This window comes from Boleophthalmus pectinirostris, unplaced genomic scaffold, assembly GCF_026225935.1.
Source record: "Boleophthalmus pectinirostris isolate CB_2022bp ecotype Guang Dong unplaced genomic scaffold, ASM2622593v1 HiC_scaffold_5, whole genome shotgun sequence".
In the NCBI taxonomy this organism is placed as follows: Eukaryota; Metazoa; Chordata; class Actinopteri; order Gobiiformes; family Gobiidae; genus Boleophthalmus; species Boleophthalmus pectinirostris.
The window spans coordinates 11161493-11175939 of NW_026571404.1; the positions used below are offsets into that span (position 1 = coordinate 11161493).

The following is a 14447-nucleotide window of genomic DNA, read 5'->3' on the forward strand; positions in this document are numbered from 1 at the left end:
TATCAAGTAATAGGCAGATCATTATTTAAGAGAGCAATAAAAACATTACTAATCCTCAAGAAAACATATAAATGCACCACTTCTGTTTTATGAACCTGATGAAAAAAACTCCAGTAAATGAATGAATAAATGAAAAAAAAAGTAAATAAATAAATAAATATTATGCATACATAAATAAATAATATGCAGTTAACTATGTGATATGTCCACAATTGCAGACTTTCCACAAACATCATCTTTGATCTTTTGATAAGACTTCACACGAAAAAGAGCTGATAAGTTTTAAAAAATGATGACAACTTTGAGAAGCAAACACTGTGGTGAGTGTGGCTTAAAAATATAACAACCACTATCTTCCAGCATCTCTCCAGCATCATTTCATATCAATCTGAGTGACACACTTTCAAATTCAAAGAATCAGATTGGTATTATCACAAACAAAATCCAGGAAATGCGTAAAGTGGTAAAATGTTGACTCATGTGTTCTCTTGTAAAACATAAAATGTCACTCAATTCTTTTTTTAACGCTGCTTTCTTTACCAAATAAATGTGAACAGAAAGGTTTTGAGCAACTGATGACAGTGCTTACAGAAGTGATGATGCATATGACCCAAGAGTCCACACACACACAACTCTATGTAATGTCATGGTATTTGTGTATCGACAAAACTACTTTTACACTTACTATTCAATTCTTTTTATTGACTTTTATAAATGTTTAAACATACATAAACATAGCATAGCACAAAAACAACAACAAGACAGCAGGCAATTCCAAATGAAAGAAACAAAAAATAAATAAATAAATAAATAATAATAATAACATTACTGCATGTTATGTCACTATAGTGAACTACATAAAGCAAGTGAGCCACTACTTATCCAGATTCAAAATAAGATTCAAAGTAAAGGAGGAATGGCTGCCAGGTTTTATGGTAGTTTTGAATTGATCCATTTACAGTGTGTCGCAAGTGTTCGAGCTTTAAGTGGGACAAAACTACTTTTACACTTAAATAATATAAATTATAACTGCATTATTCAAAGCATTCAGCAAAATAACATCAGAGCCACTTAAGTATCATTCATCTTTCACAAAACCATACTTTCATACTTTAACAGAAGAATTTTGCATATTCTGGCAACGTGATTATCTTTACATTTTGTGTGTTTCAGCGTGCACAGTGTGTACCTTCTGGTTTGATAATTATCTCCCCGGTGACTGACTAGAGCCTGTATAAAAGTGGCAGTGTTTCTACTTACCAAAGTCACTGAAGGATGCTGCAGCCACAAATCATCACAGTGTTTCTCTTCCATACATTTCTCCAGCAGACTGGTGGGTCTTTGTATGTGCACTTTTTAAAAAAATTACAGTTCTGCAATGTAATTTCTTTCTTTTGTTGCAGTGACTGGGAGTGTGATAGTAAATGGACACGCAGTTCCAGCTGGAGAGATGCAGTACATGGCCTCAGTGGAGAATTTGATGGGTCATGCGTGTGGGGGCTTCTTAGTGAGCGATCGCTTTGTGCTCACTGCAGGTCACTGTTTGGAAGAGTATGTAACTCAAGTCATCAGAAAATGTAACTGTGTCTTATTTTTCTAACTTGTACCTCTGATTTAGTAAGCCACGCTACGTTAAATTGGGCAACCATAGCAGGGATAATGGACAAGAGTTTAAAATTGAGCGTACGGTCCGGCACCTGTCTTTTAAAAACAAGCCGTATGAAAATGACCTGCTGCTGCTTAAAGTATGAACAAACTCACACACTTAACAGAACTGAAAATGAATTACTTATATTTGTACTTTAACTTTTCTAGTTAAAGAATAAAGTTAAGCTGGGGAAAAGCATACGGACAATACAACTTCCAAATGCGGACATGCAAGTCAAAGCACATGATTCGTGTCAGGTTGCAGGATGGGGAGCAAAAGAGGTAGGTGGTACAGTGGTTAAAAACTTAATGGTCACCAATGTGTCCATTATAGACACAACCACGTGTAAGAAGCAATGGTCTCGCCTTCCACACAATGTCATCTGTGCTGGAGAATCCCCAGTGGAAAGAAGATTTCTCGAGGTAAGAAAAAGTCAGAAAATGGTCAAATCTCATGTATTAAGCGAGGCAGTGCTTAGGGTGTTTATGTTTTAGGGTGACTTTGGTGGCCCTTTGGTGTGCAACGACACTGCAGTTGGACTTCTATCTTTCAGTACATTTGAAAAGAAGATTGTACCTAATGTGTTTGTTGACATTTCAAAATATCTTGCCTGGATAAAAGAAACAATTAAATGAAAAAAAAAAATGTTTGATGTAAACACCACAAAAATAAACAAAATCATTTATCACATTCTTATATTCTTCTCAACCTGAGGGCTTCTGAGCTTTGTTAGGTCATTAAAAATATGTGCACAAATGAAGAAATAGTAGAGACATTATTAAATCAGTGGAAAACTGGTTAAAAAAATAAATTTAAAAAAGCAAAAAAACACAAATCACAGTTTATTTGTCTGAAGTAAATGCAAGTTGGGTAATAAATGTATTAAGTAGTGCATTTTGTATTGAAACATGTATTAAATCATGCATTTTTGTTTTTAAAAATGTATTAATTAATGTATTTTTGTATTGAAACATGAATTAAATCGTGCATTTTGTTTTAAAAGATGTATTAAGTAATGCATTTTTGGGGGACACTCATGCTGGGAAACCATAAGTATAGATATTTAATATATGGAAGAGCTGGCGCAAAAGGGAGCTTTTTCACATCAGTTATTTTTTTATGCAACATTGGCTTTTTTGCTTTTTTGCATTGCATTCTGCGAAATAGAGATTATATCAGGCGTGGTGACCAAGTGATAAAAATCTCCCACACTTGAGACAGTACAAAAGTGTCACAGTTTCCTCACACACACACATTTGTCAGTGAAGATGCAACCTGGACAAATGATTGCCGTGTTTCTCCTTCTCTCCTGTTTACAGCAGACTGGTGAGTCCCTGGTTTAAGTAACTCTAATTCACATTTTAAACATTTAAACAAGTCATAGAAGTAGCGCTGGCAGAAACTGTGGCTCTCAGATGTATCGCTCCAGTACCTGCTGCAATAGAAGTAGAAATGTGGCAATAGTTATAGCAAACTTAACTTTCTGTTTTGTTTTGTTTTGTTTTTCATCAGATTTTACAAACGGTGCTGCTTTACATTTGATAATAGCACTTGTTTCTTTGCAGTGACTGGGAGCGCCATAGTAAATGGAAGCATTGTCCCAAGTGACGAGATGCAGTACATGGCTTCACTGCAGAACGTCTATGGTCGTCATGTGTGTGGCGGCGTCTTAGTGAGTGACAAGTTTGTCCTCACTGCAGCTCACTGTTTTAATGCGTATGTACAAATCTCTTAAAGTGCAGTATTTTGCTGTTGTGGGTTTACTTTTCAACTTGTGTCTCTTCCCTAGTCAACCTGTCCGTGTAGTCCTGGGTAGCCACAACCTCAAAAAATCTAATAATGGACAAACTATCGATATTGACAAGATTTTCAAGAATGATTCGTATAGCGGTGTGGACCTTGGGAATGACTTGATGCTGCTAAAAGTATGTACAGCAAAGACTTTTCTCAATGTCTAACTAATAGCAGAATAAGCTTATGTGGAATTAGACATTAATAAGGGCAGCATAGTTTAGTCCTATAAATCCTGGTTTAGACCTGGTTTCAGTCCTGGTTTAGTCCTGATTTAGATCTAGTTTAGATCTAGTTTAGACCTGGTTTTAGTCCTGGTTTAGACCTGGTTTAGATCTGGTTTAGATCTAGTTTAGATCTGGTTTTAGTCCTGGTTTAGTCCTGCAATACAAAATACTATTCCCTGAGTAAAAAAAATACTGAAGAATTGAATATAAGAATAATATATGTTTCTTTTTCAGCTGAACAAAAGCTCTGAGGGAAACGGTGTGAATAAAATACATTTCCCAACTGAGAATATGCATATCAAGGCACATGATTTGTGCCAGGTCGCAGGATGGGGAGCAACACACACAAACGGTGTAAATGTCAACGAGCTGAGGGCCACTAACGTGTCCATCATAGACAAGAAAACCTGTAAGGAGGTGTGGGGTCACCTCCCAGACAACATCATCTGTGCTGGAGGATACAACACCATGAAAGGATTTTGTCAGGTAAGAAAATGTGAAAATAATTTAAACCCATTGAAAATGATTGTGGATTAAATGACTCTGTGCTTTTAGGGTGATTCTGGAGGTCCCCTAGTGTGCAACAATACTCTAGTGGGAATTGTATCTTTCAATAGAAGGGGCAACTGTACCTACCAAAACGAAGCTCCCAACGTGTTTGTAGATGTTTCCAAATACACGGAATGGATCTTTAAAACTATTGCCCTCAACTAAAAACGCATACGAAAATGTGCTTTGTGTACGGAATGCAAAATAAAAGAATAAAAAAAAAAAACATTAGTATCTGTCTATTATTGGGATCTGGGTATAAGTCTGGGGAAGTTCAACACATTGCAATCTTTATCCAGAGTGCAAAGTAGTTTATTATCAATACTCTCGTTACTGTAAATAAGGAGAGTCTTTGCACATCCATAAAGTGTCGCAGCAGGACTTGACTTGTAACAGTCTGCAAAAGTACAAATGCACAAATGTCCAGCACGCTCCACATGCATCATTTTTAGTTTTATTATAGCTATAAACTTCAATAGTGGGTGGCTTGAATTCAAAAATGTAAATACAACAACAATAACATAATAAAAGCACCTTTGTGTCTATGTGGAGTGTTTTATATTGAATTAATGGTAACACTGTACTTTAGGGGACACCTCTGCCACCACTCCATGTCAGTGTCAGTATTATTTAATTTCATTTCATTTACATTAAGTTAATTACATTACACATAATTTAATTCCTTTATTTAGACTTATATTCTAATTTGAGTGCACACATTTTAGTCAATGTAAGTCTGTATTATTTACTTACACTTCTTCTTTTTGTTTTATTGGAGTGTCGGATGGAAGACCGTCGAGATTACTTATTATTTCCTGTATTATAATAATAATTTGACTTCTGATTCCTCGCTCTTGTGTTCAGCTTTAGTTGGTCTTCAAGTATTTAAACACCCCTGTTCCTTTGTCTGTTTGGGTTAGTTTTGTTCGGTTCAGTTTGATTTGAGTTACCCCAGTTGAGTTTTTTGTTCATGATTTGCCTAATTTGAGCCTTTGTGAAATCATCTCTTTTTTTGACTCTATTAAACTTAAACATATTTTTATACTTTGTCTTTGCCTTTCTGTTTGGTCCACGGTTAATTTGTCATTAATTAGTATTCATTCAGCTCTTATTAATGTCTAATTCCCCATAAATTTATTCTGCTATTAGTTAGACATTTACAAACACTTTCCTCTTAATACACTCATTATTATTGCTTATTAGTTTGATACTAGTTTTTTCATAAATTGTGACTCTAATAAGCTTTTGGTAATAAGCATGTTGTTGAGGACTAGTAGCACAAGAGATTTAGTTTTTACTTATTTGCGCTTAATAAATTTTGCTCACACTTGTGTTATAAAACTCTCTATTAGGTGGTATTTTTAGATGGTATTAGTTGATTTATTTCATTCATAGAGTATAAAGAGAGTGACAGTGTCACAACATCAAACTTACAAGAAATGAATAAAAAGGAGCAAGAAGAAGAGTTATCGTGTTATCTGCCCCCTTTTCCCTTTTCAAGATAAAACATCAACACTGATAGTCACTTTAAAACATTTCATATCAGGGCATTTCAGTTCAGGCACAATTATTGTTCAATTGCAAACAGAAATCTTCACTATTATGCACAACAACGTTTTCTTTTTTATACATACACACTGCATTCTATTTATATGTTTTTTTTACATGTCGTCATTGTACTTGATTCTTTTATATCTTTGTCAAAACTATTCCATAAGTTAACTCTTTTCACAGCAATGCTTCACTCCATAACCTTGGTTCTGAATCTGTTTTTTTTTTTTTTTTTAAACATGTAGGTTCCTTTTAAGTTGCAGTGGCTTGTTCTCATCTCCAAGAGTCTTTGAATATTTACAGGTAACACATTGCACTTTATACTTTATACATGACTTTGAGGATATTTGAGTCAACAATATCCTGCATTTTCAACACTTTAAGTTGAACTAATAATGGGTTGGATGACTCTCTATAATGACTGTTGGTTAATAGAGAGTTAACCCTTACATACTGTTCATTTCTTAAGCTTTCACAGTATGGTTCAGGTCAAATTTGACCCGGACCAAGAATTCCCTTGTAGTAAGTGTCTATACCAAATAATTAGACTGTTCCACATGAATAAATATATGTAATATATAAATACAATGTTTCAGAGAGCAGGAAGAGAATATTTTTGTAAGTTTTACCACTCATTTTTGAAGAAAAACATCTGCTATCACACAGTATCATGTCCTGTTTTACAAAACACATAAAAACATAAAAGTCAATATGATGATGATATTTATTGCTTTTGAAAATGACATGATTATTCTGGAACTGTTGGAATTTATAATATAACCAGTTTTATCCACTGCAGCCCTTATGCTTATTTCAAACTAGTCATTGCATTCAAAGCAGTAGTATATAAAAGTATAACATTTTGAAATATTTTCATTTTTGTGTATTTTGGCAAAATTTTGGAAAAGTCATAAAATTTCAAGATCAAAGAATGATGCTTAGTGTATTTTTACTACTGTTCAATGTCAAAACGGGTCCAATTTAACCCGAATAGTATGTAAGGATTAATATAGTTAATAGAATTAAACCATTAACCTCTAAATATGTTCCCCATAATAAAGTGATGTTTTGATTGTTAATAAATAACTAGTTAGACATAAATTTTTATGAAATATGGTCCCTATTCTAAAGTGGTCTCTTCTTCACACTTAATCTATACTGTGACATGCATATTAATAGTTCATCTATGAATAGGTAGTTGTACAAAACAATTCACTTTTTAAAACTTTTTTTATTTAACCAATTGCTGCTATTTGGTTGTGACGTATATAATGTGCTGGAACGCTCAGTGGTGTCCAAGTAATACACGCATCAAGAATCTCGGACTTCCGGTCATTGCGCGATACATACTGGGAAGGATTTTCCGAAAAAGTGAGCATCAAACCGCCATGTTTGATTTTACAGTGGGATGCGTCTATTGACAAAGCCGATGTTTTCAAGTCTTTTGAACATTATCGCTTTTGTTTCTGGTTCTGATATTGTCATATTTTAGTTTTGGCATTCGGACATCGTAATTGTGTGGTTGTTGGATCCTAACAGCGGAAAACGGCTCGAGAAATTTGTTTGCGAACTCCATAAATGCAAAGGAGAATCAGATGTGTGTGACTGCAAACCTTTGTTCAAACTGTTTCCCTTCCCAACGGAATTGAAAAATAGAGAAAGGTGAAGACGAAGGGCAGGATTGATCCACAGGAAGGACGAAAAAGGAAACATTTGACTGCCTAAATCATCCCAAGTTTGCAGCGAACATTTTGTATCGATGTATATATATATGAGTGTGTGTGTGTGTGTATTTATTATTTATGTATGTATGTAAAAAAAAAAAAAAAAAAGGTTTTGGCTTAAAATTATATTTAGTATGTACAGTATGTAATTTATGCTGCTATATGTAAATATTTGTAAAGTTCCGTGATCAATGTACATAAGCAACCGCATAATTTTTGACACTATGTAATGAACAGGAGTGAGTTTATATAAGTTTAATAAGTTTTTTTCTTCTTCCCACTCCTTTTCGAGAATTGTGCTTTTCTTCTGTTTACAATGTAATGTAGTATGTATGATTATTGTTTTTCTCTTGGCACAAACTCAAAATAAAACAAATTAATCAATCAGAATGCTAAAAAAAAATGAATATATAACTCTTTGTCAATAGTTCCCACTCCTATAAGTCACAATATTTCCCACAATAGATTCTACTGTGATGGAAATTGCTCAATGAATGAATCAATTACAAAAACATGATCAGATTTTACTATATAATCCATCAATTTCTGCATTTTTTTTTTTTTACACCTGCTGTAACCACGGAAACAAATCACAGTAAGCAACGTGAAAGACTTAACGTTAAATATATATGTTTTTAAGTCTATTGTGTTGACGACAAGAGCCAGCATGTGACCGTCATTGTCGAAACGTATTTCTTAACCAATGTAAACTTTAGGGAGTGGCTCATTCTTCACAAGATTTAGTACATATCCTCTGAAGATTACCGTAACTCTTGTTGAAATTAATAAAACCCAATGACAGATATTAATACTCAGATAATCCATGTTATGAAGAAGTAATATTGTTTTTGTAATTTCAGTTTTAGATTTTTAGATGCCGAGCTGTGAGACAAACGAGAGACACAAACAAATTCTTGAGTTGACGAGTCACTACATGTTTTGACTCTTGGGGCGATACCAGTACTTTCCAGTGACTGTCCCCTGAACTGACGAGCATTTAGATCATTGCCTGTTTCGGTTTCTTTTGGCATTATATTTAGAGATGGGCATCACGTTTAGGGTGTGGTAGTTTCCTGTTTCATGTTTTAATGTTGTTTCCTCGTCAGAAACAGAACTGGAGTTGTGTTTAGTTTCATTCAAACATGTTTAACACACAAACGCTGCATATTTAGGCTGAGTTCTTTCAACCAGAATGCACTTTGTTACACCTTTTTGATGCCGTGTGGTAAAATAGGAAGTGCTCCACCGTGTTTTTAAACTCCACACACCTTCACTAGAATCATCTGGATAATTTCAGATCTGGAATTGCCAAACTTTACTGAACGAAAGTTAAAAGGAGCTGTTTAACATTCAACAAGCATTTTGAGTTTTAGAGTTCTGGACAGACTAATACTAATACAAATAACACTAATCAAACATGTGTGAATGAAACAAAACACAACTCTAGGTCTGTTTTTTGATGAGGTAACAACATTATAACATGGCTTAAATCTCAATATTCCCAAATATTCACAGCTTCAAAAGGAATTATAAAGATTTTTTGCTTTCATGGTATAAGGATCTAAAAAAAAAAAAATATAGTGTATGTGTGTATGTATATATATATATATATATATATATATATATATATATATATATATATATATATATATATATATATATATATATATATATATATATAATATATATATATCAGTGTGTGTTTATTTATGGGTGTATATATGGGTATATATATGTATATATATGTATAATATATTATGGGTGTATGTATGCATGTATATATATATGTGTACAGTACAAAATGAAGAAAAAAAAGGTTTTGGGGGTTAAAATTATATTTTGTATGCATAATATGTAATTTATTTTGCTATATGTAAATATTTGTTATGTTCAGTGATCAATGTACAGAAGCAACCACATAATTTTTGAAACTATGTCATGTATAGGGGTGGGTTCATATAAGTTTTTCTTCTTCCCACTCCTTTTTGAGAAATGTGCTTTTCTGTTGTTTACAATGTATATGTAGTATGTGTATGATTATTGTTTCTCTCTTGGCACAAACTCGAAATAAAAACGAATCAATCAATCAATATACAACCATTAATCCTACTATTATTTTCCCATTGTAATGAGGTTTATAAGTGACAAATTGTATATTGACACAGCTAGAAAGTGTAATTTTTGTCTTGATAATAGCAAGTATGTATTTCTGATCAAACCATTGCAGAAATATAGGCTAATTATGTATTATGTATTATGTAAAAACGTAAATGAAACAGGAAACACACACCTGGGTTCTTGTAGAGGTGCAAATGCAAACAATAGCAAAATAAAAGTGAAAAAATGTACAGTATAGCTGCCTCTAAGTTATGGTCCACTCTTTTAAACTGGTGAATTCTGTACTATATACTGTTTTACATTATACTACAAAATCTTAATATAAAGATAGATTGACAGAGTGCTTATGCTGTTCATGTTCAGGTAATTTTACTTGGGACTGTTGGTAGGAGAAGCCTAAATATCTAGTTAACAGTGAAAACAGTTGTGTAAGTTTTTACATAAAAGTGAAAAAATGCAATTTTTTTTTATTTTTTTTAAATAACGTTTAAAAAAGCAAATTTTTCTTGCTTTGGACCATAATAAACCATAAAGCCTTTTTGCTGAAACGTTATTTCAAAATTTAAAAAAGCTTTAATACATCGGCCAAAACTTACACAACTATTTTTACTGTCAACTGGCGATTTAGGTTCCTCTGATCCACAGTCCCAAGTTAAATTACATGAAGATTAACAGCATAAGCACACATTTTCAGATTTTGTAGTTTAATGTAAAGCAGTATATGGTAAAGAATGGACCATAGGCTTTGAGGCAGCCCCAAGTCTGGATAAAGTGTTGAATCAGCCAATCAATGCCACATGACTTGGTTTGTTGACCCCTAAATATAAAACCAGTCAGGACACACTGAGTCTCATTATCAGTCCTGTGTTTCCAATGCTGTCTTTGTTTTGTCCCCAGAGCCGTCTCCATAGCGACGCTCAGGTGAGGACAAAAGCAGGTCTCAAACTGGTTCAGACAGGTAAGGGATCAGGTATCATCCCTCCCTCTGTCCCTCCCCCCTTCCTGCCCATAACTGCATACCGACCTTCACTCGTATGTGTCAGGATTAAAAAGGACTAAACCAGGACTAAAGCGACATTATGGGCCAAATTGCAAAGAATCCAGGTCTAAACCAGAATCTAACCAGAACTAAAACCATAACTGACTCACCAGACGTTACGCAAGACCAAATCTGGACCAAATAAACATAAACCTGAGCAAGTACTGAACAGGTTTACCCAGAATAAAACAGTACTTGGACCAGTACCAGGACTAAACCAGGATTAAAGAAAGGCTATATTATAGGACTAAACCAGGATTTAACCAGAATTAAACCACAACTATCCCAGTTTCAATCAAACCAGACGTTACACAAAACCAAACCTGAACCAAATAAACACAGACCTGGAAAAAGTACTGAACAGGTTTACCTAACATAAACCAAGACTAGACCAGGACTAAACCAGGATTAAAGAAAGGTTATATTATAAACAAAAAGACTAAACCAGGATTTTACCAAAATCAAACCACAACTCACTCACCAGACGTTACACAAGACCAAATCTGGACCAAATGAACACAAACCTGAACAAGTACTGAAGAGGTTTACTGAGAATAAACCAAGACTAGACCAGGACTAAACCAGGATTAAAGAAAGGCTATATTATTTAAAAAAAAAGAGTAAACCAGGATTTAACCAAAACTAAACCACAACTAACCCAGTTTGAATCAAACCAGACGTTGCACAAGACCAAATCTGGACCAAATAAAAGCAGACCTGAACTAGTACTGGTCTGCCCAGTATAAACCAGGACTACACCAGGACTAAACCAGGATTAAAGAAAGGCTATATCATAAAGAACCTCGGACTAACCCAGGATTTAACCAGAACTAAACCACAACTTACCCAATTTCAATCAAACCAGTGGTGCACAAGACCAAATTTGAACCAAATAAACACAAGCCTGAACAAGTACTTAACCGGTTTACTCAGAATAAACCAGTACTTGGACCAGTACCAGGACTAAACCAGGTTTAAAGAGGACTATATTATAAAGAACCTAGGACTAAACCAGGATTTAACCAGAACTAAACCACAACTAACCCAGCTTCAATCAAACCAGACGTTACACAAAACCAAATCTGAACCATATAAACACAGACCTGAACAAGTACTGAGCAGGTTTACCTAAATTAAATCAGGACTAGACCAGGACTAAACCAGGATTAAAGAAGCATTATATTATAAAGAATCCTGGACCAAACCAGGATTTTACCAGAACTAAACCACAACTAACCCAGTTTCAGTCAAACCAGACGTTACAAAAGACCAAGACCTCGCTGACCAGGACTACTAGACCCAACTAAACCAGGACTAAGGCAAGATTAAGAACCCAAGACTAAACCAGGTTTTAACCAGAGCTAAACTACAACTAACCAAGTGTCAAATAAACCAGACCAAACCTGGACCAGATCAAACTAGACCTGAACTAGTACCTCTCTGAACAGGACTACTGGACCCAACTAAACCAGGACTAAGACAGGATTAAAGAACCCAGGACTGAACCAGTATTTAACCAGAGTTAAACCACAACTAACCCAGAGTCAAATAAACCAGACCAAACCTGGACCAAATCAAACCAGACCTGGAACGGGACTACTAGACTCAACTAAATCAGGACTAAAATAGGACTGAAGAATAGCTATTTTTAATAAAGAACCCAGGACTAAACCAGGATTTAAACAGAGCTAAACCACAACTAACCCAATTTCAACCAAATCAGACCAAACCTGGACCAAATCAAACCAGATCTGAACCTCACTGACCAGGACTACTGGACCAAACTAACCCAGGACTAAACCAGGATTTTAAACAGAGCTAAACCCCAACTAACCCAGTGTCAAACAAACCAGACCAAACCTGGACCAAATCAAACCAAACCTGAACTAGAACTGAACAACTATTACTTAAACCAAGTCTAAATAATGAATAAGAACCAAGACTATGTCAGAAAAGACCAGAACTATAATCTTGGAAGAACATGGTCTGAATCAGGACTAAAACTGTCTTCAACATGATGGTATGCTTGTTCCTCCTCTGCACAGACCAAGAGAAAAAAAAAAAATCGAAGGCGGGCTCAATAAAACAAGTATCGGCACGTCAGTCACACTTCGACCAATCAGGAATCAGCCTTCAGGTCATGGGCGGAGCTTAAGCAGAAAATGAACATGGTTTCTGTGAGTTCAACAAAGGGCGTTGATTATTGATTAACTTGAAGTCTACTACCCGAAAATGGGTAAAACATACGAGATGTCAGGAGAAAATCATATGTAGGTTAATGCAAAATCCCCAAATCCTGCAAAAAACAAAATCTAGTCAAGTTAAGATGACTTGAATTATGAAAGTTTGATCATGATTTGAGTCAATATCACTTGACAAGTAAAATAATCTGCCAAAGGAGCAAGACTTTTTGTACTTAAAATATGAAAATACATTTTTCTACACTTAAAATAAGAAAGACAACAACTTTTTGCAATTAAAATAAGAAACAAAATTGAATATTGTTGAATTGGTAGATAATTTTATTTGTCAAGTTGAATCGACTCAAATAAAGCAAAATGTTCTGAATTTAAGTCATTTTAACTTATCTATATATTGTTTTTTTTTTTTTTGTTTTTTTCCAGTGTGTCTTTTTACCTTTAATATTTGGTCTATTCATTTATTATTAAAGGTGCATTATGTTATGTTTTGGTTGGAGGTCAGTCACCTGCTTGTTTCTATGGATGTCTGGAATGTTCCTCGCCTGATTCAAGAGCCGATTTCACTTCGTAGAAACCGTCTGACCTCATAGTGTTAGAATTTGTTCGCTCAATGGTACACAGGAAAAAGTAGAGTGTTAAAATTGACACTCACAGAATCAACTTTAACATTTTCTCAGAGTTTATATGAGTCCAATCTGTTCTAGAGTTAATTTAACATTTTTGGAAGTGTTAATTAAGTAACACTGGACCAAAGTTCCTGTTCAACCCCGAAATCCAGAGTTATTTTAACATTTTGAGAGTAAACAGATAACACTTTGAACAGTTCTTGATTTAGCTAAACAACGCACAGAGGTGTTTTACTTTATTTATACTTTATTTTAGTTAATTTCAGATGAAATTATGAACAAAACTGGTTCAAACTGGTCTTCTCTCGCAAGAGTTTGAAGTGGTGAATGGAAGGAGCCAAATTAACACTAAGAGAAGTTGAATTAACCTCAACCACATCAACTCCAGCAAGTAACCCCAACTCGAACTCACATTTAACTTTCAAATAGTTAAAATAACACTTTTGGTGTTAAAAACAACTCTGAAATATGTTACCCTAAAATTTTAACCCTCCAGTTTTTGCTGTGTAGGTGAGTACTTTTTTTTTTTAACCAATCGCTGCTATTTGGTCGTGATGTATGTAATGCTCCACTAACGGGGCGAACTGGTATATTAAGCTTTTCCCAAATCCCGTAGGAAGAAGAGGCAATAACGTCTTTCCTCTTGATAAAATTCACCAAACATTCTCTTTGTTCCGGCTTTAAATCCTCGATCTCGGGAATCGTTGACAACATTGAATATATGACTCTTTGCTGATTGGCTGGTGCCCGAACTCGCACTTCCACGGTTGTTGCGAACCGTCTAGTGCACAGGTGTCAAACATACGGCCCGGGGGCCAGATCCGGCCCTCCAAGACCTTTAATCTGGCCCTCGGCTGATTTTCTACTAAAATTATTTGCATTATATTTTCTATTAAAATCTTGTTAATTTTCTGCGGTGTTTATCACAGCAGCGTCTCCAGCGTCTCTGTACGTGGCCCCTCCCACCAGAGCA

General features: G+C 34.8%; 1 protein-coding gene across 1 annotated transcript; it reads left to right on the plus strand.

Moving 5' to 3' along the window:
- The first annotated feature begins 1176 nt into the window (after nt 1–1176).
- Nucleotides 1177–4420, plus strand: LOC110170185 (kallikrein-11-like). Its single transcript, XM_020935818.2, has 10 exons — nt 1177–1333; nt 1404–1551; nt 1619–1745; nt 1816–2070; nt 2143–2275; nt 2870–2974; nt 3214–3364; nt 3438–3573; nt 3901–4152; nt 4222–4420. The coding sequence occupies exons 1-10, from the start codon at nt 1276–1278 to the stop codon at nt 4378–4380; spliced, it is 1524 nt and encodes a 507-aa protein (XP_020791477.2). The 5' UTR covers nt 1177–1275; the 3' UTR covers nt 4381–4420.
- The last annotated feature ends 10027 nt before the right edge of the window (nt 4421–14447 follow it).

What these genes read in the sequence shown, in the direction of transcription:
- LOC110170185 (XM_020935818.2), top strand. Translation starts at nt 1,276, where the DNA reads ATGCTGCAGCCACAAATCATCACAGTGTTTCTCTTCCATACATTTCTC. An exon ending in GCAGGTCACTGTTTGGAAGA is followed by an intron (nt 1,552 to 1,618) that starts GTATGTAACTCA and finishes CCTCTGATTTAG; the next exon opens with TAAGCCACGCTACGTTAAAT. An exon ending in TGGAAAGAAGATTTCTCGAG is followed by an intron (nt 2,071 to 2,142) that starts GTAAGAAAAAGT and finishes TTTATGTTTTAG; the next exon opens with GGTGACTTTGGTGGCCCTTT.